Below are 26,192 nucleotides of genomic sequence, written 5' to 3' on the forward strand. Positions count from 1 at the left end.
ATGAGTCTGAAAGCAAAGAAGAAAGCTCGGTGAGTTTTCCTTATTCTACCCCACCCCACCCTCAAGGGAGTGATTGTGTATTAAGTCTCTTTTGTTTGTCTGTGTGTTTGTTAGCAGTCTATCAGATCGGAGCAAATGTGAAAATCATTGAAAACATTATATTACCCACAATTTTTTATGGATCGCCTTCAAAACTTAACAATGTACTAGACCTTGGGGGACATGACTACCTAGGTTGGCTAAGGATTTGACCTTGACCTGACCTCTATTGTTATGCCCAAGATCAAAGTTGACCTTTGACATTACAATGATAAAACTTTGCTAAATCACACACTTCATGAATACATCCTAAAATGTCAAGTTGTTACAGCTCATAGAAGCCAGATCAAAGGTCAGACATCAGTTTGTTGTTTAAAAAAACAGGCTGATATAAGCAAGCTGTGTTTGTCTTTTATATTTGGTGGTATTGTACAGCACTTTGGTTTGCCCTATTACTGTTGGTTTTAAAAGTGCTTCACAGATAAAGTGGACGATATGGTATGCAGCACTTCCTGCATCTTGAACAGTGATGGATATTGATATGATTTTGTCACTAATGTTATTTTTTAGTTTGCTTGTAGGTCAGATTATTTATCAGTTGCCTTACTGGTGACTGGTTTGTTTTCTGTAATTAAAAAAAAAGGCTTTCACCAATGTTGCAACATTTTATTACCTCCTAATGTAAACTCAGTGTAGCTGCATTACATGAATGTGAGACAATTGTTCTGTGATGCAAAAGTGTCTGAAAAAAACATGTCAGTATTGGTAAAAGGAAATTATAAGCATGGAGGTTTTCTAGTGTTTGACTGACAGTATTATTGAAATTGCGTGGTGAAAGCAATCGATAATGACTGTGTGCCTGTTTATAGGGAGGGGCACGGTTACACCCTACACTTCCAGTCTTATCTCTGTAATCAATTACAGAGATAAGACTGGATAAGACATGGAATTGTTTTCCCACACAGTGTGAATTACTGCTCAGTGTGTAAAGATTCAAACCCCTATATGAAATGTTTTTTATTAGTCTTTGAGTGCACAACTTCAATGATCTCCATGAAATAGTATATTTGTAACCAATTCCCTAAAATACTAAATACTAGGTAGTAATTATATACTTGTATAGTAATACAATATTATCTACACCTATAATGTATGAGGACTCATTTTGGGTTACTTTTAGTTCAAACTATATGTTCTTTAGTTTCTTACCATCAATTTTGCTTTTTTTAGGACTTCTTTTGGGGCCACAGCACCACCCTTCATTGACTACCTGAAAGATATTCTACGTCGATATCCAGATGGTGGACAGATTTTGAAGGTTGGTGTAATGTTCTGCCAAAAGCCCATCATATCAGCCACTTCACAAAATACTTCACAAAAAACTTCTTATTCTTTAGAAATTTGCGGGAACCAGACCCTTGGTCGTGACCTCAGTAAATGCTTATAGGTTTATGATCTTAATTAGCATTTTGGACCACACTAACTAAAAAGTATTTTGTAAACATAATCATTCTAACTTTTATAAATGATGATTGGCTCGGGTGTGGAAACTGGCTAATGACTTGTGTTTAAAAAAATGTCAGCTGTGTGGTTTCCTACTGAGATCCACCATTTGCGGTTTCTAAAAAACATCAAAATGAGGATAGCAAAATATGCTTAGCTCAAGGCCTCATGATGGACTTTAGTGAGTAATGTTATAATGTTCATGTTTTTAACTCCTTAATTCATAAACTAATTTTGGTCAGTTTTAAAAAGAAGCGATATTTCATACTGAAAGGATCAAATATCGATCAATCGATCAATCAATCAAGCCTTTTATTTGTCACATGCAATGTTTACACCTGCAGTGAAATTGGACCCCCCGGACCATACATATATAGCAAAGACATGATGTGGGAAGACAGGTCAGAGACAGGTAGTAATTTGGAAAAAACAATGGGCAAGTGGAAGAGGGGAAAAAAGAGACCTCTACTCATACTGGGTTCCTTATGGGAGGTCAGCATGAGAACAGAAAACAAAATATGTAGTTTACAGTGACAAAAACACTTTGCAGTAACATTCATATTTGAAGCTCTGTCTTCTGTTGAGGCTACAAATTTGTGTTCTGTTATGTGAGCACAAGTGACATGCTCATTTTATTGTTTCAATTTGTTCATGTTGACAGCAAATTTTAATTTGATTCTTGAATTTCGTTTTAGTCATAGTCATTTGACTAAAACCTCATTTAGGTTGTGATAATTTAGACACCTAAACTCTCTTAGTTTTAGTCTTGACTAAAACTAAGAGAGTTTAGGTGTGTATAAATCTAAAGTTGATCAAGGTGAGTAAAACAAAAAAGTATAAAAGTTTGTTGTGTTTTCACCTCTAAAAGTTACTCTACACGGTTTACAAAGCACCTTGTTTTCCTTGCCATCAAATTCAAAATGTGTCCATATGTCTACTCTTCTCTTGCTCTCAAGTGTTGACATTTTACTTTACTTCTGATTGGATGGATTGGTTTTAGTTTTTATTTAGACATCATCTTGTTCTCATCAGGCAAAACAGCTTGTTGATAAAAAAAAAGAAAAACGTGTCAAAAATGATTTGTTAGTGACATTAGCACTGGTTTCAGAGATCTTAAAAACTATAACAGTGTCCAGACAAATACCTTTTTATTTATATAGAAAATAATGGCAAACCCAAAATTTGCATCAAGGCACTTCATCATATGTATTGCAAGCAACATTCCTTAGATACTTGACTTGGTGAGTTAAATGGAAACTTAGATGTTGACTGTAAATAAAAACATAATACTGTACTATACTAATATGTATACTCTTAAGTATTTGACCACACTGAGCTGACATTTTATCAGATATCCTTCATATGTCACTCAGGTAGGTGAAATATGAAAAAATATAATGCAGTAGAGTTCAACAATAAAATATATGTAGCCTTCATTATTACCAGTGATTTAAATCAATACACATAATGAACATGTGACAAAGCATAAAACACTTTTGGTTGTCATTGTTGGAGAATAAAGAATAAGAAATAATGTGCAACTATACACAGCAGATAAATATTAACAACAGAATCTGAAACTCCTTTCACTCTAGATATTTTGATGTTAATGTGGGAATTCTAAATTTCTAATAAAAACAGGGCTAGATCCCATTTAGATGAGTCACTCTCAGTGTTTGGTATGCTGATTCACTGGAGAGATGGGACACTTCTTGGAACAAAGTCATCGATCATATCACTTTTGTGTTATTTTTATTTGTCAATCAGGAACTGATTCAAAATGCAGATGATGCTGGAGCAACAGAAGTGGTTTTCATCCATGATGAGCGGAGCTATGGGACTGAGAGCCTTTGGACGGAAGAATTGGGAAAATACCAAGGTATTCACTGAAAACTGAAGTTTTGAAACCTTTTTTGTTTGTTTTCTACATTTAAAAAGATGAATATAGAAAATATAAACTAGTTGCTTCACAGGAAAAAAAAAACAATATTCAGTTGTCTTTTTAAACTTTGTGCAGCCTTGGTTCTCTCCAGGTACTCTGGCTTTTTTTATGTCCTATTATAGAACAGTGGTCAGCGGTCATGTTTTCTCTGTCCCAGTGTGGATTCCCTCTGGAAACCCAAACTGGCACAGAGAAAAATATAAGCTCCACACAGAAGGGCCCCAGAAGGGCTCCACACTGTTTTCCTCCAACAGTCCAAAGACATACTTATCGGTAAAATCAGCGGTCCCCAACCTTTTTTGCGCCACGGACTGGTTTATGTCCGACAGTAAGGTGTTGCAGATAAATACAACAAAATAAAACCAGTACTGGTACAAAAAAAAAGATTTATTCATAACCAGTGTTGGGAAAGTTACTTTGAAAAAGTAATTAATTATAGTTACTAGTTACTTCTTCAAAAAAGTAACTGAGTTAGTAGCTGAGTTACAAGATTCTAAAAGTAATTAATTACTTGAAAAGTAACTATTGCGTTATTTAAAAAAAAATGTTTAACCATGGGGTCCAGGGTATAATTTGCCATTTTTGACTACTTTTGATTTGACCTCTACATTTCACCTTTAAAAACTGTTTATTTTGCCTTGTTTGGTATCATTCTTTTCAGCACAACCTCATGTGTATTAACACAATTGATCTAAAATCAGACAAAAAGCATAAAATCTAAGTAGAAAAAGTTATATTTTTTACTGTAACAACCACAAACATGTTTAATTAATCATATTTCATAACTTTAAATGCAAATATAAATTGTCATTTTTAAAATCATAGGCACAAGTTTTGCAAACAACAAAGTTATTTGCAGCTATTTACCTTTTAGCCCTTTTTTTTATAACCATTTCAAACTATTTACATAACAATCAGGTGTTCTGCTTTCAATAAGATGCCACACAAATTATTTGTGCAACTCCAAAAATTTCTGTCTACTATACAGGGAGTGCAGAATTATTAGGCAAGTTGTATTTTTGAGGAATAATTTTATTATTGAACAACAACCATGTTCTCAATGAACCCAAAAAACTCATTAATATCAAAGCTGAATGTTTTTGGAAGTAGTTTTTAGTTTGTTTTTAGTTTTAGCTATTTTAGGGGGATATCTGTGTGTGCAGGTGACTATTACTGTGCATAATTATTAGGCAACTTAACAAAAGACAAATATATACCCATTTCAATTATTTATTTTTACCAGTGAAACCAATATAACATCTCCACATTCACAAATATACATTTCTGACATTCAAAAACAAAACAAAAACAAATCAGCGACCAATACAGCCACCTTTCTTTGCAAGGACACTCAAAAGCCTGCCATCCATGGATTCTGTCAGTGTTTTGATCTGTTCACCATCAACATTGCGTGCAGCAGCAACCACAGCCTCCCAGACACTGTTCAGAAAGGTGTACTGTTTTCCCTCCTTGTAAATCTCACATTTGATGATGGACCACAGGTTCTCAATGGGGTTCAGATCAGGTGAACAAGGTGGCCATGTCATTAGTTTTTCTTCTTTTATACCCTTTCTTGCCAGCCACGCTGTGGAGTACTTGGACGCGTGTGATGGAGCATTGTCCTGCATGGAAATCATGTTTTTCTTGAAGGATGCAGACTTCTTCCTGTACCACTGCTTGAAGAAGGTGTCTTCCAGAAACTGGCAGTAGGACTGGGAGTTGAGCTTGACTCCATCCTCAACCCGAAAAGGCCCCACAAGCTCATCTTTGATGATACCAGCCCAAACCAGTACTCCACCTCCACCTTGCTGGCGTCTGAGTCGGACTGGAGCTCTCTGCCCTTTACCAATCCAGCCACGGGCTCATCCATCTGGCCCATCAAGACTCACTCTCATTTCATCAGTCCATAAAACCTTAGAAAAAACAGTCTTGAGATATTTCTTGGCCCAGTCTTGACGTTTCAGCTTGTGTGTCTTGTTCAGTGGTGGTCGTCTTTCAGCCTTTCTTACCTTGGCCATGTCTCTGAGTTTTGCACACCTTGTGCTTTTGGGCACTCCAGTGATGTTGCAGCTCTGAAATATGGCCAAACTGGTGGCAAGTGGCATCTTGGCAGCTGCACGCTTGAATTTTCTCAGTTCATGGGCAGTTATTTTGCGCCTTGGTTTTTCCACACGCTTCTTGCGACCCTGTTGACTATTTTGAATGAAACGCTTGATTGTTCGATGATCATGCTTCAGAAGCTTTGCAATTTTGAGACTGCTGCATCCCTCTGCAAGATATCTCACTATTTTTGACTTTTCTGAGCCTGTCAAGTCCTTCTTTTGACCCATTTTGCCAAAGGAAAGGACGTTGCCTAATAATTATGCACACCTGATGTAGGGTGTTGATGTCATTAGACCACACCCCTTCTCATTACAGAGATGCACATCACCTAATATGCTTAATTGGTAGTAGGCTTTTGAGCCTATACAGCTTGGAGTAAGACAACATGCATGAAGAGGATGATGTGGACAAAATACTCATTTGCCTAATAATTCTGCACTCCCTGTAAAGGAGAACATCACAGCCTGATACCTGCAGGCCTGACAGCAGGTGTATCACTCCTGTTCTCTACCTGGAGACAGCAGTCGCCTCATTGTTCTGACACACAACACAAAACTATCCACAACACTATACACTAACTACACAAGACAACACATTAACTACACACTCCAAACATGCTAAACGTCACAAATCTCTCGCAACTCACAACTCAAAACTCGCTCTCTCTCTCTCTCCTGCCGTCACTCCTAAAACTTCCCCCTCTTCCTAAACAACCAAATGTCATGTTGCCATATGACTTTTGAGTGGTCGACATGGTGCATTTTTCCACCAACAGGAACGGGCTATTTTTTGTTTGGTCATAAGCAGAGAGTGCTTGCTAGCGCTGTCCTTAGACAGTTAACGTGACAAAACTATTGGGGGAAAAACGGCACGTATATATTGTTTATCATGACTCTGGTTTTACATGGCCTATCAACACAATTAAAAACTGGTATATATCACTTTGTTGCTTTGTCATCTTGAAGTGGTCATATGATTGGCTTACCACGACTACTTTATTCTTCCTCAGCCAAACAGCAGCACTCATGCGATTGTTTTGCCCCCTTAGCTCCAGGTGTTGTGCCAAAAAAGTGATAGTCACTCACGAGGGCGCGCGGAGCTGCTTAAAGCTGTTGCGCCCGGATTACTTACGTAGACAGCTACTTCCATGCAACTGATATAAGATGCTGTAAGCTGAACACAGCTTCAGCCGTCTGTTTGTTGACAAATAGTAACCCGACCACATTTTCATGTTAGTAACGGTAACGGCGTTGTAACGATAGAAATAGTAATTAGTTAGATTACTCGTTACTGAAAAAAGTAACAGCGTTAGTAACGGCGTTACTGACACTGTTACTTGTAATGCCGTTAGTAACGCCATTACTTGTAATGCCGTTATTCCCATCACTGTTCATAACACATGGGAAAAGACCCAGTGAAACAGAGTTAACAATAAAAACGATAAAAAAAAATAATGAATAAAACCGATTAAAACCCTGAAAAACATACATTTCACACCTGAGACTCAACTCACCAAACGACTCACGGTCCGTGCCCCAGGGGTTGGGGACCGCTGGGTTAAATGGCAACTCTAAATTGGCCATAGGTGTGACAATGAGGTTGAATGGTTATGCAACAGACTGCCAACCTGTGTAGAGATGTATCCTTTTTAATGCCCCTTTGCGGTCAGGATAGGCTTGTTTCATTTATAGTTTTTCCAAGTCTTCAGATTTTCAGCTGACTTGCTCCTGGCACTCCTCTCTCATCTGGACCCAGCTAGCTATTGAAATAGCCCAACCAATTGCCAGATCAGTCCCAGCTGCTCTGCCAGCCTCCTGGCACTACCTCCTGAACCCACAGACCACAGCTCCGAAAACAATGTAATGCAGAGATACCTTAAACATACACCATGAGCATGTTTTGTTTTTGCAAAGGTCCTGCTCTCTATGCCTACAACAATGCCACATTCACTGATGAAGACTGGCAAGGAATTCAGATGGCTGGAAGGAGTGTCAAGCGTGATGACCCAAACAAAGTCGGGAGGTTTGGAATCGGCTTCAACTCCGTTTATCACACAACAGGTGAAACTATCTATAATTAGCACACATGGCAAGGAAAACATAAACAGTTGACATTGACATATCTTTCTTTACTTTGTCCACAGATGTACCAAGTATATTCAGTTCAGAGCATCTTGGCATGATGGATCCCCAAGAAAAAATATTTGGAGAGAGAAATGGAGGGTTTTGGTGGTCTTTGGATGATGCTGAAGACCAAGAAGTTCTGCTGAATATGCATGATCAGTTTCAACCATTTAGAGATATAGTCTCACATGTGTGTGACCATGGATGGTCAAAAGTTGTCATGGAGGATCAGCACTTCAATGGGACAATTTTTAGATTTCCTTTACGTAATGAAGCATCAGAGATTTCTGATAATCTGTATGACTCAGATAAAGTGGTTGAGCTTTTTGATAGCTTCATTGCAGATGCAGATTTGAGCCTCCTCTTCTTGAAAAATGTCACCTCCGTGTCCTTGTTACATATTAGTGAAGATGGAGCTGTTAACACCAGACTTGAAGTGAAATCCTCAGTCCCCACAGATGGTGTTTTGGAGCCAGAAGAGGAGTCAGTCACTGAGGGTCTAACAAGGTTCAAAGTTATAACTGTGAGTTCAAAAGACCAAAAAGAGACAAAGTGGCTTCTGACAACATGTACCATGAAAGAGGGCGTTGCAGAAGATCTTGATTTGCTTACAAAGAAGTTGAGCTTTTTACCTCAAGTTGACCTGGCATTCCCCTGTGGTGAGAAGAGAGACTGTAGCCAGAGCAGACTGAGCTGCTTTCTCCCCCTTCCAAACAATGAATCCAATAAGACAGGACTCCCAGTTTATGTCAATGCATGCTTTGGCCTCACAGACAATAGAAGACACATCAAATGGCAAGAGGAAGACCAGAGACATGATGAACATGCTTTGTGGAATGAAATGCTGATGAAGAAGGTGTTTCCACAAGCATACATCAAGATCATTCAAGATGCCATTAAACTTGCCCAAAAATCTATCCTCCCTGTTTCCTCTGTGTACAATCTGTGGCCAGATCTCACTCAGATACAACACAAAGAAAAATGGCATGCTCTCACTCTGGATGTTTTTCATCACTTATTCAGACAGAACGTGGCCATCCTCTCTCTTGCTAAAGATGAAAGACAGTTTATCTCTCCATCAGAAGCTGTTTTCCCCTGCAATGGTCCAACAAGCACCAACATATTGTCTGCCATTAAAAGGGCTTTAGTGTCATGTGGAGAAAATCTTGTCACTTTACCAGCTAGTGTTGCAAAGGCTATAAATGAGGCCTACCCAAACCCTACTACCCTAAAACATGTGACTCCAGCATTCCTCAGGGCCATTCTCCACAGGACCGGTGTGGATAACATCACTAAAGATGACAAACTCAGTCTTTTGGAGTACATTTTAGGGGATGAACAATACAAAGAACTTGAGGGTCTTCAGCTCCTTCCACTCAGTGATGGCACTTTCAGATATTTCACATACGAAGAGGAAGACACTGCTTTGATTGACAGCCATGAATTTCCAAGGTAGGGTTTTCATACATCTATCAATATTTAAAATAAATGTTACATAAAGTATAACTGAAGTTGTCATTTTTTTTATTATTTTGAGTGGCAAGTTTTTCCATTGTTTTGTTACATTTAAGGCAAAACTAGCACTTATTGTTACGTCTGATAAAACCAAAATAAAGCATACATAAGCTGAATAGTGTGACATAGTGCCACATTTTAATTGCAGCAGAAATTTTGGTAATTAGACATCCAAAAAGACCTGATTTACTGTTCGACTATGTTCACCAAAAAAGGTGGACAGATCCACTGGGCTTATAAGATTTCGAAGAATATTCATATATTGAATGAAATTGTAAACCCAAGTCATGACTCGTGAGCAGAGATGCGCAGTAAAACGTTACAAGTGACGCATTACTGTAATCTGTAGTAAGTAATTTAAGGAGTACTATTGCAAAAAAAGTAATTCGTTACTTTCCCGTAAACACCCTGCATTACTGCATTACTAAACCACTGTAATTTTGTTTGTGAGAGTGTCTCATGACAATGATGTAAGCATGTGCGATGTCCGTGGCAGCAACAGACGTTCCTAGATCAACAATGAATAGTATGGAATGCAGGAGAGAGAACGACCATGTAGAGTTTAAAACTTGGAAGTACTGACATTACTTTAAGATTCTGTAAAGAATGACAAAAACATTAGCATCCGCTGTACACTTTGTGTGGGATGAAAACTTCTTTCTACAGCGAAAAATTAAACTGAGCAAGCACCTAGCAAGCTGCCATGGGAATGTGAAATTCACAGGAACCCCAACCCCCACTGACCGCCGCGGAGAAGTAATCAGTAATTAGTAACTAATTACTTTTTTCAAGTAACTTGACCAACACTGCTTGTGAGGCACAGGGTGCTTGTGAAGAGTTTCATTTACAGTGAACAGTTTCGTTTTTACGTTTCTGACAACGGCCAGCAAACTTTCCAGTTCCCAGTCCCAGTGTCACTAAAAAAGGGGAGCTTTTTCTAGTTGGAATGCACGTGCCCTGCCAGGCTACCTTAAGGTTATGTATATAACCCCGGTTCTCTGAGTAGCATGAGTGAGTGTCTCACTATGGGGAACGCCTCCTGCGTGACCTCATCAGAAGCTCAAATACCATTACGCCAGCCCTTACAGGCTGGCTAGGTGACGCCCATGTCAGGAGGGGCCAGTGCCTCCCTATATAATAGGCTGACATAGCGTCAGATGCCATTCAAAACAAGCCCACCTCTTCCTCGCTTCCATAGCAAGGAGGGCGGTCTGGTGAGACACTCACTCATGCTACTCAGAGAACCGGGGTTATATACATAACCTTAAGTTCTCTTTCATAGCATTCGTTTCGTGTCTCACTATGGGAGAAATACTGACTCCCGGATTGCCAGACATGCCTGTTAAGAAGACAACCGTCCCCAACAGCACTTCACAGGGGAGAGGCCCCCACCTGGGAAGAACCTGCACCGAGGACCGAATGTGCTAGGTTAGGTGCTGTCACATCCAACCTGTAAAACCTAGCAAATGTATGAGGTGAGGTCCAGCATGCAGCTGCACACACCTCCTGAATAGAAACTCCCCTAAAGAGAGCCCATGAGGTTGCCAGACCTCTAGTGGAATGCGCACGTAAGCCAGCAGGGGGCTGAAGGCCCCTGCTAGTATAGGCCAGGGCAATTGCCCCTACTATCCAATGGGAGAGGCGCTGTTTAGACACAGGCTTCCCCATATGTGGTTTAGCCCAGGACACGAACAGCTGGTCACTTTGTCTGACACTCTGGGTTCGGTCCATGTAAATGCGCAGGGCACGGACTGGACACAGGGTATGCAGCCACCGTTGCTCCTCTGAGGAGAAAGGCGGTGGGCAAAAGGCCGACAGTTCTATAGGGGAACATGTGCCGACAACCTTTGGGACAAAGGCAGGATTGAGCCGCATACTGACCCTCGTATTATCCGAGGAGAACTGAATGCATGACTGATGCACTGAGAGAGCGTGGATCTCTCCCACACGCTTAGCAGAAGCTAGAGCAATTAAAAGAGCCGTCTTCAAGGACAGAAATTTCAACTCAACCTGTTCCAGGGGTTCAAATGGGCAACAGGAGAGCGCAGCCAATACTGTGGGAAGGTCCCACGATGGAGCCAACGGCCTAGACGTAGGCAATTTACGCCGTGCACCCTTCATGAAACGGCATATTAAGGGATGCTGGCCAACAGTCATACCCTCAAAACCAATATGGCAGGCTGAAATCGCTGCCAAATACACCTTGATGGTGGAGAAGGCTTTACCCTTATCAATCAGGGCCTGAAGAAACGACAGAATCACAGCCACAGAGCACTGAAAAGGGATGGCCCGTGATTCTAAGCACCAGCTTTCAAACACACGCCACTTGTGCTCATATAGCGTCCAAGTAGACGATGCTCTGGAACACTGAATAGTGTCGATAACACTATGAGGGAGCCCCACCGTGTTCAGGTTAAACCACTCACGGGCCAAGCCCATAGAGCTAGCCTCCCTGGGTGGGGGTGGAATATTTCCCCCTGTGCCTGAGACAGGAGGTCTCTGCGTAGTGGCAACGGCCAAGGCGGGCCGCACAGCTGCTGAAAAATCTCTGTCAGCCAGTGTTTCCCTGGCCAGTGCGGAGCTATCAGGGTCATATAGTGACCTCTCTCCCTCACTCCGGCCAGAGTTGGAGAAATGAGGGCCACTGGGGGAAAAACATAGAGGAGGGTTCTCGGCCACTCGTGAGCCAGAGCATCCACCCCGAGTGGGGCTCTCTGATCGTGCAGCGAGCAAAACAGGGGACACTGGGCATTCGCCCTGGATGCATAAACGTCCACCGTCGCCTGACCGAACCGCAGCCAGATCTGCTTCACCACCTCCGGGTGAAGCTTCCAGTCTCCGTACAGCGGGTTGCCCCTGGAGAGAAGATCTGCTCCAAAATTCAAGATCCCCGGCACGTGAGTTGCTATCAGTGACAGCAGGTGGACACTGCTCCAGACTATCAGTCTGTGTGCCAGTGTGTGTAACTTGGGGGACCCCAGACCCCCCTATGCCATCCCCTGGAAAGCAAATCTCAGATACTTTCGGTGTGGGGGATATATGGGGATGTGGAAATAAGCATCCCTCAGGTCGATCGATGTGAACCAGTCGCCCGCTCGTACAAACCGTAGCAGTGAGGCGTGCGTCAACATCCTGAACTTATATGTCCTCAAATGTCGGTTCAGGGCACGGAGATCCAGAATGGCTCTCATCCCCCTCCCCCCTTTCTTTGGCACAAGGAAATACCTTGAATAAAATCCGCTGTGCATTTCCTCGGGAGGGACAACTCTTACAGCTCCTTTGTCTCTCAAGGTGGAAATTTCCTCCAGGAGGAGACTGGCAGACTCGCCCGGAGCACAAGAGTAAACAATTTCTTTGAATTGTGGTGGAGCGACACTGAATTGCAGCCTGTAGCCCTTTTTCAGTGTCCTCAGCACCCATGCTGACTGAGTGCAGACGGCCCAGCTCTCCATGTTTAGAGACAGAGCGCTCACTGGCCACTCCACCGAATATGGCGTTTCGGCGCCCCCTTGTGGTCGCAGCGCGAAACATACGCCATTTCGGCGTCCCGTCACCTCTGTCACAGGCGAGCAAGGTGACGGGCTCATCTGCATCATCACAGCCGTGGAAACGCGAGTCTCCACGGGCTGCGTCATGGCAGACGGTGCTCTGTTTTTCAGCATGTTTGATTTTTTTCATGTGTTTTGCAACACTCGACAGCGCCCTCGGCAAACTGCCTGGATGCGCGTGTCGGGGCTTTTTTAATACAGAATGCATGAGAGAAGTGCTCGTGAAACAACACTGCGAACTTTGGCTCTCTTTCACTCTGGCGGGTCCGGTGACAGGAACGCCGGCCCGAGTTAAGCACTCAGTGTGGGACATGTCCCGTTGAACTGGGAGGCGGCAGGGTGGCCCATGAAGGGGGGAAACTGGGTTTGCTCCCGCCTAGAGGAGAGGCTGTCAGGCCGGCCGCTTCTCCCACGATCGCGGTAGCGGGGGGAGGAGGAGGGGCCGCTTGAGGTCTGGCCTGGGGAGGCTGCTTCCGAGTCCATGGATTCTTAGGGGCCCCGGCAGCCTGGGGGGCTGCCTGCGTCTTAGGCACTTTGGGAATCCTGAAAGCGGGGACCAGGCGAGACTCTGCCTGCGCGAATGACTGGCGCGGCACTGCTGGGGTGGCGTGCTGGGCCCTCCTCGGTAGGCAGAGTTTCAGAGCCTCATCATCTCTCTTTTTCTCCTCACATCTCTTCTGCATGGATGTAACAGCCGCACCGAAGAGACCGTGAGGGACGACAGGGGTGTCGAGGAGTTCCTCTTTTTCCTTGGTCGTCAGGTTGGTGAGCCCGAGCCAGCGTGCTCGCTCCTGAAGAACCATGAGGCCCATGGCTCTCCCAGTAGCCTGTATGGCTACCTTGTGGAGGCGGAGGACGTGGTCAGTTATAACGCAGATTTCTTCCCACACTGTGGTATCTGTGTTAGCTGTCATGTCCTCTTCTAGCTCAGCTTGGTAAGCCATTAGCATAGAAGAGGCGTTGTGGGCTCTTACTGACAGAGCCGCTGCCTTGTAGCACTTATCTGTAAGGCTAGACTGGAAGCGGTCTGTTTTGTAGGGGAGAGATGGGGCCGATGGGGACAGAGACGTCTTCGGGTGAAGATGGCTCGCCACCAAAGGCTCCACTTGTGGCATCTGGCGGAGGCCGACAGACTCCATCCCCTCACAATCCAGCAGGGAGCTCCCCACGATGGGGTGTTTCTCGCTGTAAGGTTTTGCTTTCCACGTCACCGCTATCTCATCGAGTAGCTCAGGGAAAACAGGCAACACATGCTTCCCGGTCTTTTTCGCCTTCGGCAATTTCTTACCGTCAAAACGAGACTTCACAACCTCCGTTTGTATGGCCAAGGAGGCGGAATCTTCCTCCTCACCGTCGTCAGACAGCAGGAGCTCCGAGTCAGCCGACTCATTTCCGTCCTCGTTAGCATCTCCTCCCCAGGTGACTCCAGCATCGCGGAAAAACACCCGATCTCCGTGTGCCTCCAGCGACGGGAAAGCGGTCGCGATGGGCTGAGGGTTCGTAGCCATGGTTAGCTAGAGGGTCGCGCAAGTTAGCGAGGCTGACACCGAGAGCGGAGAATATTGCTATTCCTCGCTAACGTGGGGTGAAAAGTGTTGCTACTTTTCTACAGGTATTGCTACCTAATGTGTAAGACCGCTAGCGTCGAAGGGTATTGCTACCTGATAGTGAAGCTAGGGGTACCTTTATTAGCAAAGTGTTGCTACTTCGCCTTCGGAAAGTATTGCTACTTCGCTGGGTGAAAGTATTGCTACTTGGCACCCGCACTAGTCACAGAACAGTATTGCTACTGCTTGTATGCTAGTGGACAACTGAAAAGCTGGGAACAAAGCGCCGGCGACCGAGTTGTTCACTCGAGTCTGTAGACAGTTTAGCTTTAGCACCCAATAGCACAGTTGTCTACAGGCTTCTGTGAGAAGCGAGAAGAGGTTTTTGAATGGCATCTGACGCTATGTCAGCCTATTATATAGGGAGGCACTGGCCCCTCCTGACATGGGCGTCACCTAGCCAGCCTGTAAGGGCTGGCGTAATGGTATTTGAGCTTCTGATGAGGTCACGCAGGAGGCGTTCCCCATAATGAGACACGAAACGAATGCTATGAAAGAGAACTGGCACTAGTCCTCGGGCTTGCTGCACCATCCCTCCCCTGCTGTGGAGCAAAAGACCACGCCTCCATTACACGACTCCTAACAGTTTGATCAACAGATATCACTACTTTTGTTTTTGTTAAATTGAATTAACAAAATTATATTTTGTGCAGACTCTTGTTGCCCTTCTGTAAGCACCTCTTCATCCCAAATGATCTGACTCCAGACTGCAGTGCCCATCTGAAAAAAATGGCCAGAAGAAGTAGGTCAAAGTAGTATGCAGAGACCTGAAAGTCATTTGTACCTACCATACATGCATTTTTAAACAGCACAGCTCTTAAAATCTCTCTTTATTTTTATGATCTGTTCTTTAGATTTCTTCAAGATCATCAATGTTGATGCATCCCGTGTAGCTGAATATACAAGAAGATATTTGCCACCAGACTGGAAGCAGACAGGGAAGAACGTTGTTACATGGGAAAACGGCAACATTCAGCATCCACCTTTGGACTGGTTTCAAGAATTCTGGAGGTTTCTCAACAATCATTTTGATGAGTTAAGTCCTTTCACTGACATACCTCTAATACCAGTTAGTCCTCTGTCTGGCAGTCAGACTGTATCAGTAGCAAAACTACAGCAGAACACAACTCTGATCTTTCAGAAAAATAAACAGCTGAATTTGCCAGACCAAATAACTCAGCTGGTGAACAAAGTTGGTGGCACAGTGGTGAGAGGAAATGAGTGGCTCAAGCATGTAGACCTTGACTCATATGTGCTGTGCCCATCTCCAAGGAGTGTTTTGAAGGTCCTGATGAATTTAGATTTCCAGCATCTTGTCACAGAACTCAAATCCGCCTCTTACACAGCACGAGAAGAACTGAAAGATTATCTTTCTTATCTGGATTCGCTCTCAAAAAAAGAGAAAGATTTTCTCTTGAAGTTGCCTTTGTTTCAAACCATGAAAGGATTCAGTGTTGCAGCTCAATCAAAACAAGCTGTGCTTCTGATCTCAGGCCTAACAGTACCAACAGAGCTCCCTATGCCTGATTCCATAATCCAGTGTTCTACTGAGACTGACCGCAGACTGTTACAGCTGCTCAAAGTTCATCTCTTGGACACCGCCGAAGCAGCCAATGTTCTTGTTGACAGCATAAGGAAAGGCGCTTGCAGCAGTGACAACACTAACAAAACAATGACTTGGATTTTACAGCATGGTAAGGTGCTTTTCTCACAAAACGAATCCCTGAAATGTAGCTGTAAGGACTTGAGCTTCATTGAGGTGAATGGACAGCTGAAAAAGGCATCTGACTTTTTTGATCCAAGAATTCAGACTTTTAAAGTCATCTTTGAGTCAGACTTCTTTCCACCGCCTTCATACACTCATTCACTGCAGATGCTGGAAAGCTTAACAGAAATCGGATTACTGAATAAAGAGATGGATGTCTCACCTGAACATTTGCTACATGCTGCCACGCTGACTGACAAACTATGCATGAACTCACAAATCGAGGCTCTGAGAAGAGCTCAGGTTCTGTTGGAAATGGTGGAAAGTAATGATTTACTGACAAAGTTTTCTCACAAACAACTTCATTGCCTCAAAATGCTAAAATGGATCCCATGTGAACAACCTGGAAGTGAGAAACAATTCAGTGATAAATCTCAGAAGTATTGTTTGTTTTGCCCAAATGAAATAAGACATTCTGTGTATAAGGACATTGTTGGACATGTAATGCCACTAACAGGTAAGCTCAGTGACAGAGTTAGCAACAGACTTGGTCTCAAAGACCTACCACCACCTGAAAAAGTGATTGAAAATCTGTCAGTCTTGAAATCAAAAGCACTGGAAATGGTTAATCCTGACACAGATGTAGACTTCAAAAGACAGCTGCACAGCATTTACAAACACATGCAAGACAACCTCTTTGTATTTGTTACAATGATGGGCAATGAGACATGTTGGCTATGGGCCCAGAACGAGTTTGTTGCACCCCAGGATCTGGTTCTTGAATACCCAAATAATCTAGATCTGAGTTCTTACATTGGGAAGGTGCCAAGTGAATTTTTGCCATACAGAACATTGTTCCAGAGGTTTGGCCTGAGAAAAGTACTTTCCAATGAAGACATTTTGGGCATTCTGTACTCCGTCCAGCAAAATGTTGAAGCAAGACAACAGCCGATTGCAAGTTCTTCAGAGGTCAAAGTGTCAATAGAAATTCTCAACTGGCTCTGGAAAGAGAAGAAAACAGTTCAGGATGACATCCCAGTGCCAGTCACTGCTGAGGGAGGAAAATTTACCCTTAAACCACGATCAACAGCTCTTTTCTGTGATGTAAGCAAAAATGGACTGAAAGAACTAAACTGCAGAGAAGAGGAAATTTATGTCATACATGAGGAAATCCCAAAAGCAGCGGCTGAATGGCTGGAAATTCGTTTTCTCAGCACCCACATCCTTGATCCAGAGGAGATAGGAATAGAGCAGTGTGGACAATCTGAACCAATAACAATGAGAATAAAAAACATTCTTAAAGAGTACGATGAAGACAGTGACATCTTCAAAGAGCTCATCCAGAATGCAGAGGATGCTGGGGCAGATGTTTGCAAGTTCTTGGTGGATTTCAGAGTACACAGAGATGCACCTGAAAGCCTGATTGACCCTGACATGGCTCTTTGTCAGGGACCTTGTCTTTGGGCTTTTAATAATGAGCAGTTCACAGCAGAGGATTGGAAAAATATTGTCAGAGTTGGCTCAGCCTCAAAGGAAAACAAAGTGGAAAAAATTGGAAAGTTTGGACTTGGATTCAACACTGTGTATCATGTGACAGATGTCCCCTCCATCCTTAGTGGCAACACTCTTCTCATACTTGATCCAAATGTTACTCATCTCACAAAACATATCAAACATAAATCAAATCCTGGAATCAAGCTGGATCTCTCTCAACAGCGACTCTTTCATTGTTTTCCTGGTCAGTTTGGATCATATGAAAACATTTTTGACTGTAATTTTACCAGAAAAAGTCCTCCTGAACCCTATCCAGGCACTCTGATCAAATTACCTTTCCGAAGTGAAGAAGAAGCTGTCAAATCAGAAATAAGCACAAATGTGTATCAAAAACCCCATATCCTTGATTTTCAACATCTCTTTTCTAAGAATTCACAAACCCATCTGCTCTTTTTAAAGAACATCATTACATTATCCCTCCAAAATATCCCACACAATGGATCAACTCCACCAAGAGAAAATGAAATGGAGACCATCTTCTCTGTGTCCAAAACCACTGTGAGTGCAATGGAGATTCCTGATGACACCAGTGTGTCCAAGCAACGTCATGCTGAGAAATCACTAATGAAACTTGATGGTAAATGCAAAGAGGTGATCAATTGCTGCAAAATCAGCATTGTGAAAATATCCAGTCAGCAGTCTAATGAAACTAAACTTCAGTTCTGGCTCCTGTACAACTGCTTTGGGACAGATGAGTCCTTTAAAATGGCCATTCACAAAAACAAGCAGGCCAGTTTCTCTTTGCCCATTGGAGGGATTGCTGTGCCCTTGCAAAATCATCCAGAAACTGGAAAATTCACCACATTACAAACAGAACTTGTTGGACAGGCCTTTTGCTTCCTTCCTCTTCCCATTCACACAGGTCTTCCTGTCAATGTAAATGGCACATTTGCTGTGACAAGCAACCGAAAAGGTCTGTGGGAAACTGGAGTGAAAAATGACTGGAACAAAGCTCTCCTTCAGGATCCAGTAGTGACAGCATATGTTACTGTACTCAAGGCACTAAAGAAAATGTCAGAAAATAAACAGCTAGTGAGTTACTGTTATCACACATTTTGGCCTGATAGAGAGAAAGTGAGTGAAACTTTCAAGCCTTTAGTGGATGCACTTTACTCAACCATTGTTGATGACTCTGTTGGTCCAGAGCTCTTTAGTGATGGAGAACAATGGTTCTCAATGAACAATGCCATATTTCTTCATGAGAGCATTGAAAATGATGAAAAGATTGGTGACCTTGCAGTGCAAGTTTGTCAGAAATATGCAAAAGGACCCAATCATGTTGTTCCTCTTCCACTTTGGCTGAGAAATAGCTTCAAACAGGCTGGCCTAGAAAAGGTTTTACAAAACAGGACCTGGAACTGGGAGAAGTTCTACAGAGAAGCAGTGTTCAGTAACCTAACTACAATGGACTCAAAGAGTAGAGATACCCTTGTGCTGCATGCTATTGACCTTCATATCAAAGAAATTGACAATCTGCTGCTCTGCTATTCATGCATACCCACAAAGGGTGGACAGCTCCAACATGTCAGGAAACTTGTGAATCCTACAGGGAAAGTGGCCTGTCTTTTTGAACCAAAAGAGGGACGCTTGCTTGATGGATCTGAGAATGACTACAGATCTCCAAAAAGGATTCAGCGTTTGTTGGAACTCGGTATGGCAAATGACCATCTCCCATTGGAAGACATCACAGAGAAAGCGGGCACAATTGATAAAACCTGGAGCATTGACAAAAAGAAAGCATTTGTGCATTTGAGGTGCCTTTTTGAACTGATGAAGAATCACATTTATGATATAGAGTCTCACCACTGGAAAACACTGAGGACAACTGCATTTCTTCCAGCATATTCACCTGGTGATGCAAAAATGGAAGGAAATATATCACTTAAAAGGCCCACTGATGTTTTTAGTGACAAATGCTCCCTTCTCGTTAACATGACACAACCAGTGTTGGATCATACTAATCTAAACATACACAACACAGATCCAGTTCTACTGATTTTAGGAGTTCACAGCACTCCGAAACCAGAAATGGTTCTTATGCAGTTGCACCAAACAAGCAAACAAGCACACTCTATTGACAGATCCATGCTTTACAAAATAGCATCTGAGTGCTATAAGTTTCTGGATCAGTGGATCTCTCATTTTGGAAAAGTTTGCATCCCACACTGGGCAAGTTCATTTCCATTTATCCTCATTGGCGATACATTTGTGAATGTCGACCGTGTAGCTGAGAACGGGCAATTTGAAGCAAAGCCCTATCTCCACGTACTTCCAGCTGCCTTCACAAGCTTCAGGAACCTCTGGACATGTATAGGTGTTGAAAAACATTTCACAAAAATTCAATTCCTAACTGTGTTGCAAGAATTAAAAGCTCAACATGTAAATAAGCCCCTACCAAAAAGTGATCTCTCAGTTGTCCTCACAATTTTAAATAAAGGGATTTTTGAGGCCAAATTGAAAATCACGGATGACTTTCTGATACCCAATGAGCATGGAGTTTTGCAGTTTGCTAGTGAGCTATTTTACAATGACAGCCCATGGATGCCACTCACTTCAGGTGTCACATTGTGTCACGAGAATATCCCACGTGTTATGGCTCGCCACCTTGGAATCAAAACAACAAGGCATCATACTCTGGAAAACCACATAGTTGATGACATGTCACCATTTGCTTTTGACTTTGAACAGCAGGAACAGCTGACTGTTCGTATTAAAAACATAATTTCAGCCTATCCATCAAAGAAGGATATCCTTAAAGAGCTCATCCAAAATGCTGATGATGCAGAAGCAACAGAAATTCACTTCATCTGGGACAAAAGACAACATGGAAAAGAAAAAACATTTGGGAAGAAATGGAAAAATCTCCAGGGTCCAGCACTTTGTGTGTTCAACAACAAAGTGTTTTCTGATGCTGACATTAAGGGAATTCAACAGCTGGGAGAGGGAGGAAAGCACAGCACCCCAGGGAAGATAGGCAAGTACGGAGTTGGATTCAACTCTGTTTACCATCTGACTGACTGCCCTTCGATCCTTACAGGAGATGAAGTACTTTGCATTTCTGACCCCAATCAAAAATACATTGAAAATCATTCAAATAACCAGCGATATGGCATTGGCTATAAACTAGCTGACACTTTCAAAGAAATGTACGTAGATGTCTACAAATCATTTCTTCCAGACAAATTTTCTCTTAAAGACGGCACCATGTTCAGATTACCTCTGAGAATGGGTACAAATGCAAATGCCTCCAAAATATCACAGCAAGGAGTCACTGACCGTGACATGAAAGAACTGTGCTCTGCCCTGTCTGAAGATCCTGTAGGACTAATTCTCTTTCTGAAAAACATCTGCAAAATCAAAGTCCATGAAATCAGTGAAGATTCACAAGAACTTAAAACCATCTTTGAGGTTGAAAAAACTCTGCCACAAAGAAGTCGGGATGAGAAAGATGCTTTTGTAAAACATCTACAAAATGCACTGCAATCAGACAAAACAGTAACACCGCACAAGACTTTCTATGAAACTGTGATTTCCACCTCAGATAAAAGACAAAGTAAGTGGATTGTTGCAGAACAGTTTGGCTCCTTCAAAGACAGCTTTGAATTAAAACTATCAGACAAAATTCCCCAAGCATCATTAGCTGCACGTGTGAACACAAAAGGATACCTCATCATGGATTTTAAAGGAGAAGCCTTTTGTTCACTTCCTTTGCCAGGGAAAACTGGACTGCCAGTACATGTCAATGGAAACTTTGAGGTTGATTCTGCCAGGAGAAGCCTTTGGAAAGAAGATGGGAAGAGTAAGAAATCAAACTGGAATGAGATTTTGAAACAGAACGTCATTGCTCCGCTTTATGCAGATCTCCTGCATTACATCAGGCGCAGCATTGCAGTCAAGAAAGTTTCCCTTACATTTATTGGCTCATGTTTCAGTACAGAATACTTGTGTTTTTGGCCAACTGTGTCCAAGGATGTTTGCCCAGACTGGCATGAAATGATACATGGAGTATACAGATCACTGAAAGAAAAAGGCCTTGATGTAATCCCTGTGATGAAGAGCTCAACACGGAAAATTGCAGATAAAAAAATTAAAGAATACTCTTTTGACTGGTGTAATGTCAGTGAAACAGACTCACTTGAGGACCCTTATCTGACAAACCTGACAAACTACAAGCTGATGGCCATCTTGGAAGATCTTGGAATGAAGCTGGTTCCTTATTCCACAAACATGCAGAGGATTTGGAAAAGTTTCAGATCTGCTGGGGTTGAAGTGAAAGAGGTCAGTCCCTCCTCTGTGCAGATTTTCTTACGAGCAAAGCCTCTCAATGATCCAACCCAAACAGATAAGGATTTACCTTTACCCATAAGTGCCACTTTGATCAAAGATGAAACAAGATGTTCAGAGCTCTTGAGTTTTTGTTTAAAAGATTTCTCCTCAGAAAAGGTCACCCAAGACAATTCAAATGTACTTGATGGGCTTCCACTTCTTCTCACAAGAGATAAAGTATTGACAGTTTTCAACTCCCAGTCACCCAAGTGGATATCAAGATATGCAAATCTCTTCTTTGGCCGTGAGGAAACATTTGCAGATTATCACACAAACATTCAGCACATTCGTCTTCTACAAACTTTTAACTTTGTCAAAACGTTAACATTGCCATGTGCAGCAAGAGCTTTGAAACCATTTGTTCAGCATCTTCTTAAGAACTGCTATGTTGATCCACTCTGTGGTCTTCATGTCCCAAATGAGACAATGTTGGAGTGGCTGAAATCACTTTGGATGTTCATAACAAGTGAAATTAAACTACCAACCTCTAGAGTTGATGAACAAAGCCTGACACTAAGTGATGTGAGGAAACTCTTCAGTGACTGCTACATTTTACCTGTTGTGTGTCCAAGGTTGAAAAACAAGCACTTCCTGCAAACAATGAAACACATGTCAAGTGTTGTGTTTGCCTCACAGAAACACAAAGACATATCAGGCATCCTCTTCAAACTTGGTTTTATGAGGTTTGATCATGTTTTCTTCTCTGAGATGGATCGATGGATATATTCATGTCTACAAGATGAACTTCTTGATGTAGATGATGAAAGCTCAGTGTTGGATCAAGTGTACAACATTAATTGCTCAGAGTTTTCCCAGCTTTCAAATGATGATATGAAAGAGTTTCAGATGTTCCTGCAATCGGGATTATCCAAATCCAAAGTCAGCAAAGAGTATGTGAGGAAACTCAAATCCTTACCAATATTTGAAACAACACATGGTGAACGAGTGAGGATTGATGGACCTAAAAAGGTTTATGTTCTCAACAGCGTTTATTCAGTGAAATTTCCAGATTTGTTCAACCTGCCCAACATTGACAGCATTTTTCTGAAACACAACTCTGAGAACTACACACTGTCACAAACACTCAACATTCAGGTCCTGAATGATTTGGAGTATTTCATGAAGTTCATTCTACCTGTTGTGCACCAACTCACAGAGTCACAGATTCTTCACAGCCTCAAACTGTTGCTGTCACTACGTTACCCTTTGAAGGAAAGGGAAATTATCATCTCCTCACTGAAGACAGTGAAACTGATTCGCAGTTCTCAAGGTAGACTGGAGCCTGCATCATACTACTTTGATGAGAGAGTGGAGCTGTACAAACGGATGTTGCCCCACGAGAGATTTGTACCTGAGAGATTTTGGACTGAACTGTGTGAAGGAGATGACTACACAACAGAAAAAGCAAAAGAGCTGGTCAGAAAACTTGGAATGAAGCATGTTGTGTCAGCGGACGAGATAATACATTTTGCATACCAGCTGGAATCAGAAGCAAAAGTTAACAGAAGACTCAAAGACATGAAACTGAAATCATCATTACTTTTCAGGGAAGCCTTAAATAAAGCATGTGATCCCAAAGACAACAAGGAAAGGTTGCTGGAAAGCATTGCTGACATCAAATTCATTTTTCCAGTTATGATTCGAAAAGAACTGTCCAACTACCACCAACCATTTGCTGCTGAAGGAACTACTGTGAAAATTAGAGGCTCGTTGATTGAGAAAAATCCAGAGCATCAAGATTTGATTTGGTCCTCAATGCCAATTATTCACTTACCAGTTTATACAACACAGAAACTTGTGCAGATGATGAAAAATGCAGGAGCTCATGAAGAACCACCTCCAAACTGTGTAACCAGTAACATAAGAAACATCTGTCAGTCACCATGTGAAACTGACCAGCTGATCAAAACACGAGCTAAAGTGTTCAGAAGTTCGTACGCTTACCTGCAAGCAAAAAGATTTGAAGGAAACCAGCTGGCTGGTCTTCCTGTTGTGTTGGTTGAAAAAGACACAAAACTTATAAGGCCTGATGACGTGTGTCTGTCGCTCTCCTATGATCGTGACTTCAGACCATATCTGTACAAGATTACTCCAGAAGATGCAATGTATGCACCGTTCTTTCAGAAAATTGGTGTGAAGAACGAAGCTACTGCAGAGCAATATTGTAATGTTTTGGCAGCAGTTTACGCTGATTCCTGTGATAAACAGGAACTACATTCAAACCAGCTGATAACTGTGAAACGAGCTGTTGAGCAGTTGTTTAAGTTAATCAGTGCTCAGGGAAACCAGAAGCTTCTTGAAAATGTTGAGACTCTGTATCTTCCTGCAGTAGATGGTAAATTATACCCATCATCCACACTCTGCTACAACGACACAGTGTTTGAGACCAAAAGGTTGGAAGAAGCGCTGGAGAACAAGTTCCTGCTGCTTGAGAAACTCAGTGAATGTCATTTGGGCAACGACAAATACAAGCATCATCAGCTGTTGCAACTGCTGCCTCAGAAGTTTCAGCCAAAGATGCTGTCTGAGTTCACAGAGGAAAGAGTTGTGGAATCAAAGATGCAGCGTTGTGAACTTGGGACTGGCTGTGAATTTAGCGGATGGTTTGCTAAACATCTCTCCTCAGGAGCCTTTAAATATGGATTCATTTGTCTTATTAGAGAGCAGTTGCAAGGCAAAATAACACAAGAAGATGCTTCTAACATATGTCAGAAGATTTTTGGCAGTATACAGATTATCTGCTGCAAAACATTGAAAACAACACTCTGGCTCAATAAACAGCCACTTCCCAAAACTGATGAAGAAAATGATGTTTTTGTGGAACGAGGGCAACAAGGATGCACCTTTTACTTAAAGCACAATGATGACATGGCTGTCAAGGTAATAAATGAAGTCATCATGACACTGACAAAAGAGATTAATGCTCTTTTAGGGAACAGAATTGCATCGGTTCACCTTCCAGTGCTGGGACAACTCCTCATGTGTGATGATCTGCAAGATGTTCGGAAAACTCTGGCTAAAAATCAGATCCGTGACAGTGCTGAAACTGAAAGTTCCTCTTTTAGTCCAGCAGCCCCTGGGACAGAGGTTCCAGAAGAATGGCATGATTGTTTGGACATGAATGTCCTCAACAACTTTGAAGAGGGGGAATATGTTGGCTACAGCATTGATGACAATTACATTTATGCAGTTATTGCTGAAGAACTGCCTGGTCACAATGGACGATATTCATGGAGATACAAAATAGATATTGGAGAAGATGAGCCCACTGAAGTCAGCTGTGTCGATCTGTTTCAGTTTAAACGAGAAAAGAAGGTAAAAACAGAAAGGAGGAAATGCATGGAGCCAGGACCACAGAAGAAGACGCTAAAACCAGAAGAAAACACTTGCATGGAGCTGGAACCACTGACAGGAGCTGTGCCACATTCTTCTGAATCATCAACAAATTCTTTACCAGCCTCTGTTGAGGAAGCTAAAAGGGAAATTGATAAATGTTTGGCAGAGATCTGGAGGCTTCCTGAGGAGGAGAGGCACAAAGCCATCAAGAGGCTGTACCTCAGGTGGCACCCTGACAAAAATCCGGATTGCCAGTCTCTCGCCAATGAGGCATTCAAATATTTACAGAATCAAATTGATGAGCTTAGCAAACCCAAAGCTGCAGGATCGACCTTTTCAAGCAGAAACACAAATTTCAGAGGCTTCTATCAACAGTGGAATCAGGAGGCCAGGTATCACAGAAATAGTCGAGAGAGGTTCTCTAGAGGCTATAGAGGTTTCCATTCCTACAACTTCTGGACCCACAATGAAAATGTCCCAAGGCCAGACAGAGAAGAGGCCAGGCGCTGGTGTAGACAGGCTCGCTGCGATCTCAATGCAGCTCACAAAGACACTGGTGGAGGGAGCACAGAGTGGTGTCTGTTTAAGGTCCATCAAGCAGTAGAAAAGTCTCTCATAGCAGCATGCTATAAAAGAAATGGACAACGCCCCAACAGCAGCTCAATTTCAGCCACTGCTGCACAAGTTTCCTGCTACAGCCTCCAACTGAGAGATCTGCCTGAGATTGTGAAAAACCTGCAGACACTCGGAGTGGATCCCAAAAAGACTCAATATCCCAACTGCCATCCATATCCCCACATACCGAACGGACAATTCAGATCAGAGAATGAAATGCTGGCACTGAACAAGGCATCAGAGCTCCTTAATAAAATAGAAGCATATGTGAATTAA

The 26,192-nt window shown here is 42.5% G+C and overlaps 1 protein-coding gene across 1 annotated transcript; it reads left to right on the forward strand.

Moving 5' to 3' along the window:
- Nucleotides 1–26,192, forward strand: LOC308409991 (sacsin-like; the record flags this gene model as incomplete). The annotated part of the gene is made up of 7 exons (XM_080903033.1): nt 1–29; nt 1,270–1,357; nt 3,310–3,421; nt 7,501–7,647; nt 7,731–9,162; nt 15,034–15,122; nt 15,235–26,192. The coding sequence occupies 7 exons, from the start codon at nt 1–3 to the stop codon at nt 26,190–26,192; spliced, it is 12,855 nt and encodes a 4,284-aa protein (XP_080759159.1).

The sequence above is a fragment of the Rhamphochromis sp. 'chilingali' genome (assembly GCF_963969265.1).
Source record: "Rhamphochromis sp. 'chilingali' genome assembly, chromosome: 14".
NCBI classification, from domain to species: domain Eukaryota; kingdom Metazoa; phylum Chordata; class Actinopteri; order Cichliformes; family Cichlidae; genus Rhamphochromis; species Rhamphochromis sp. 'chilingali'.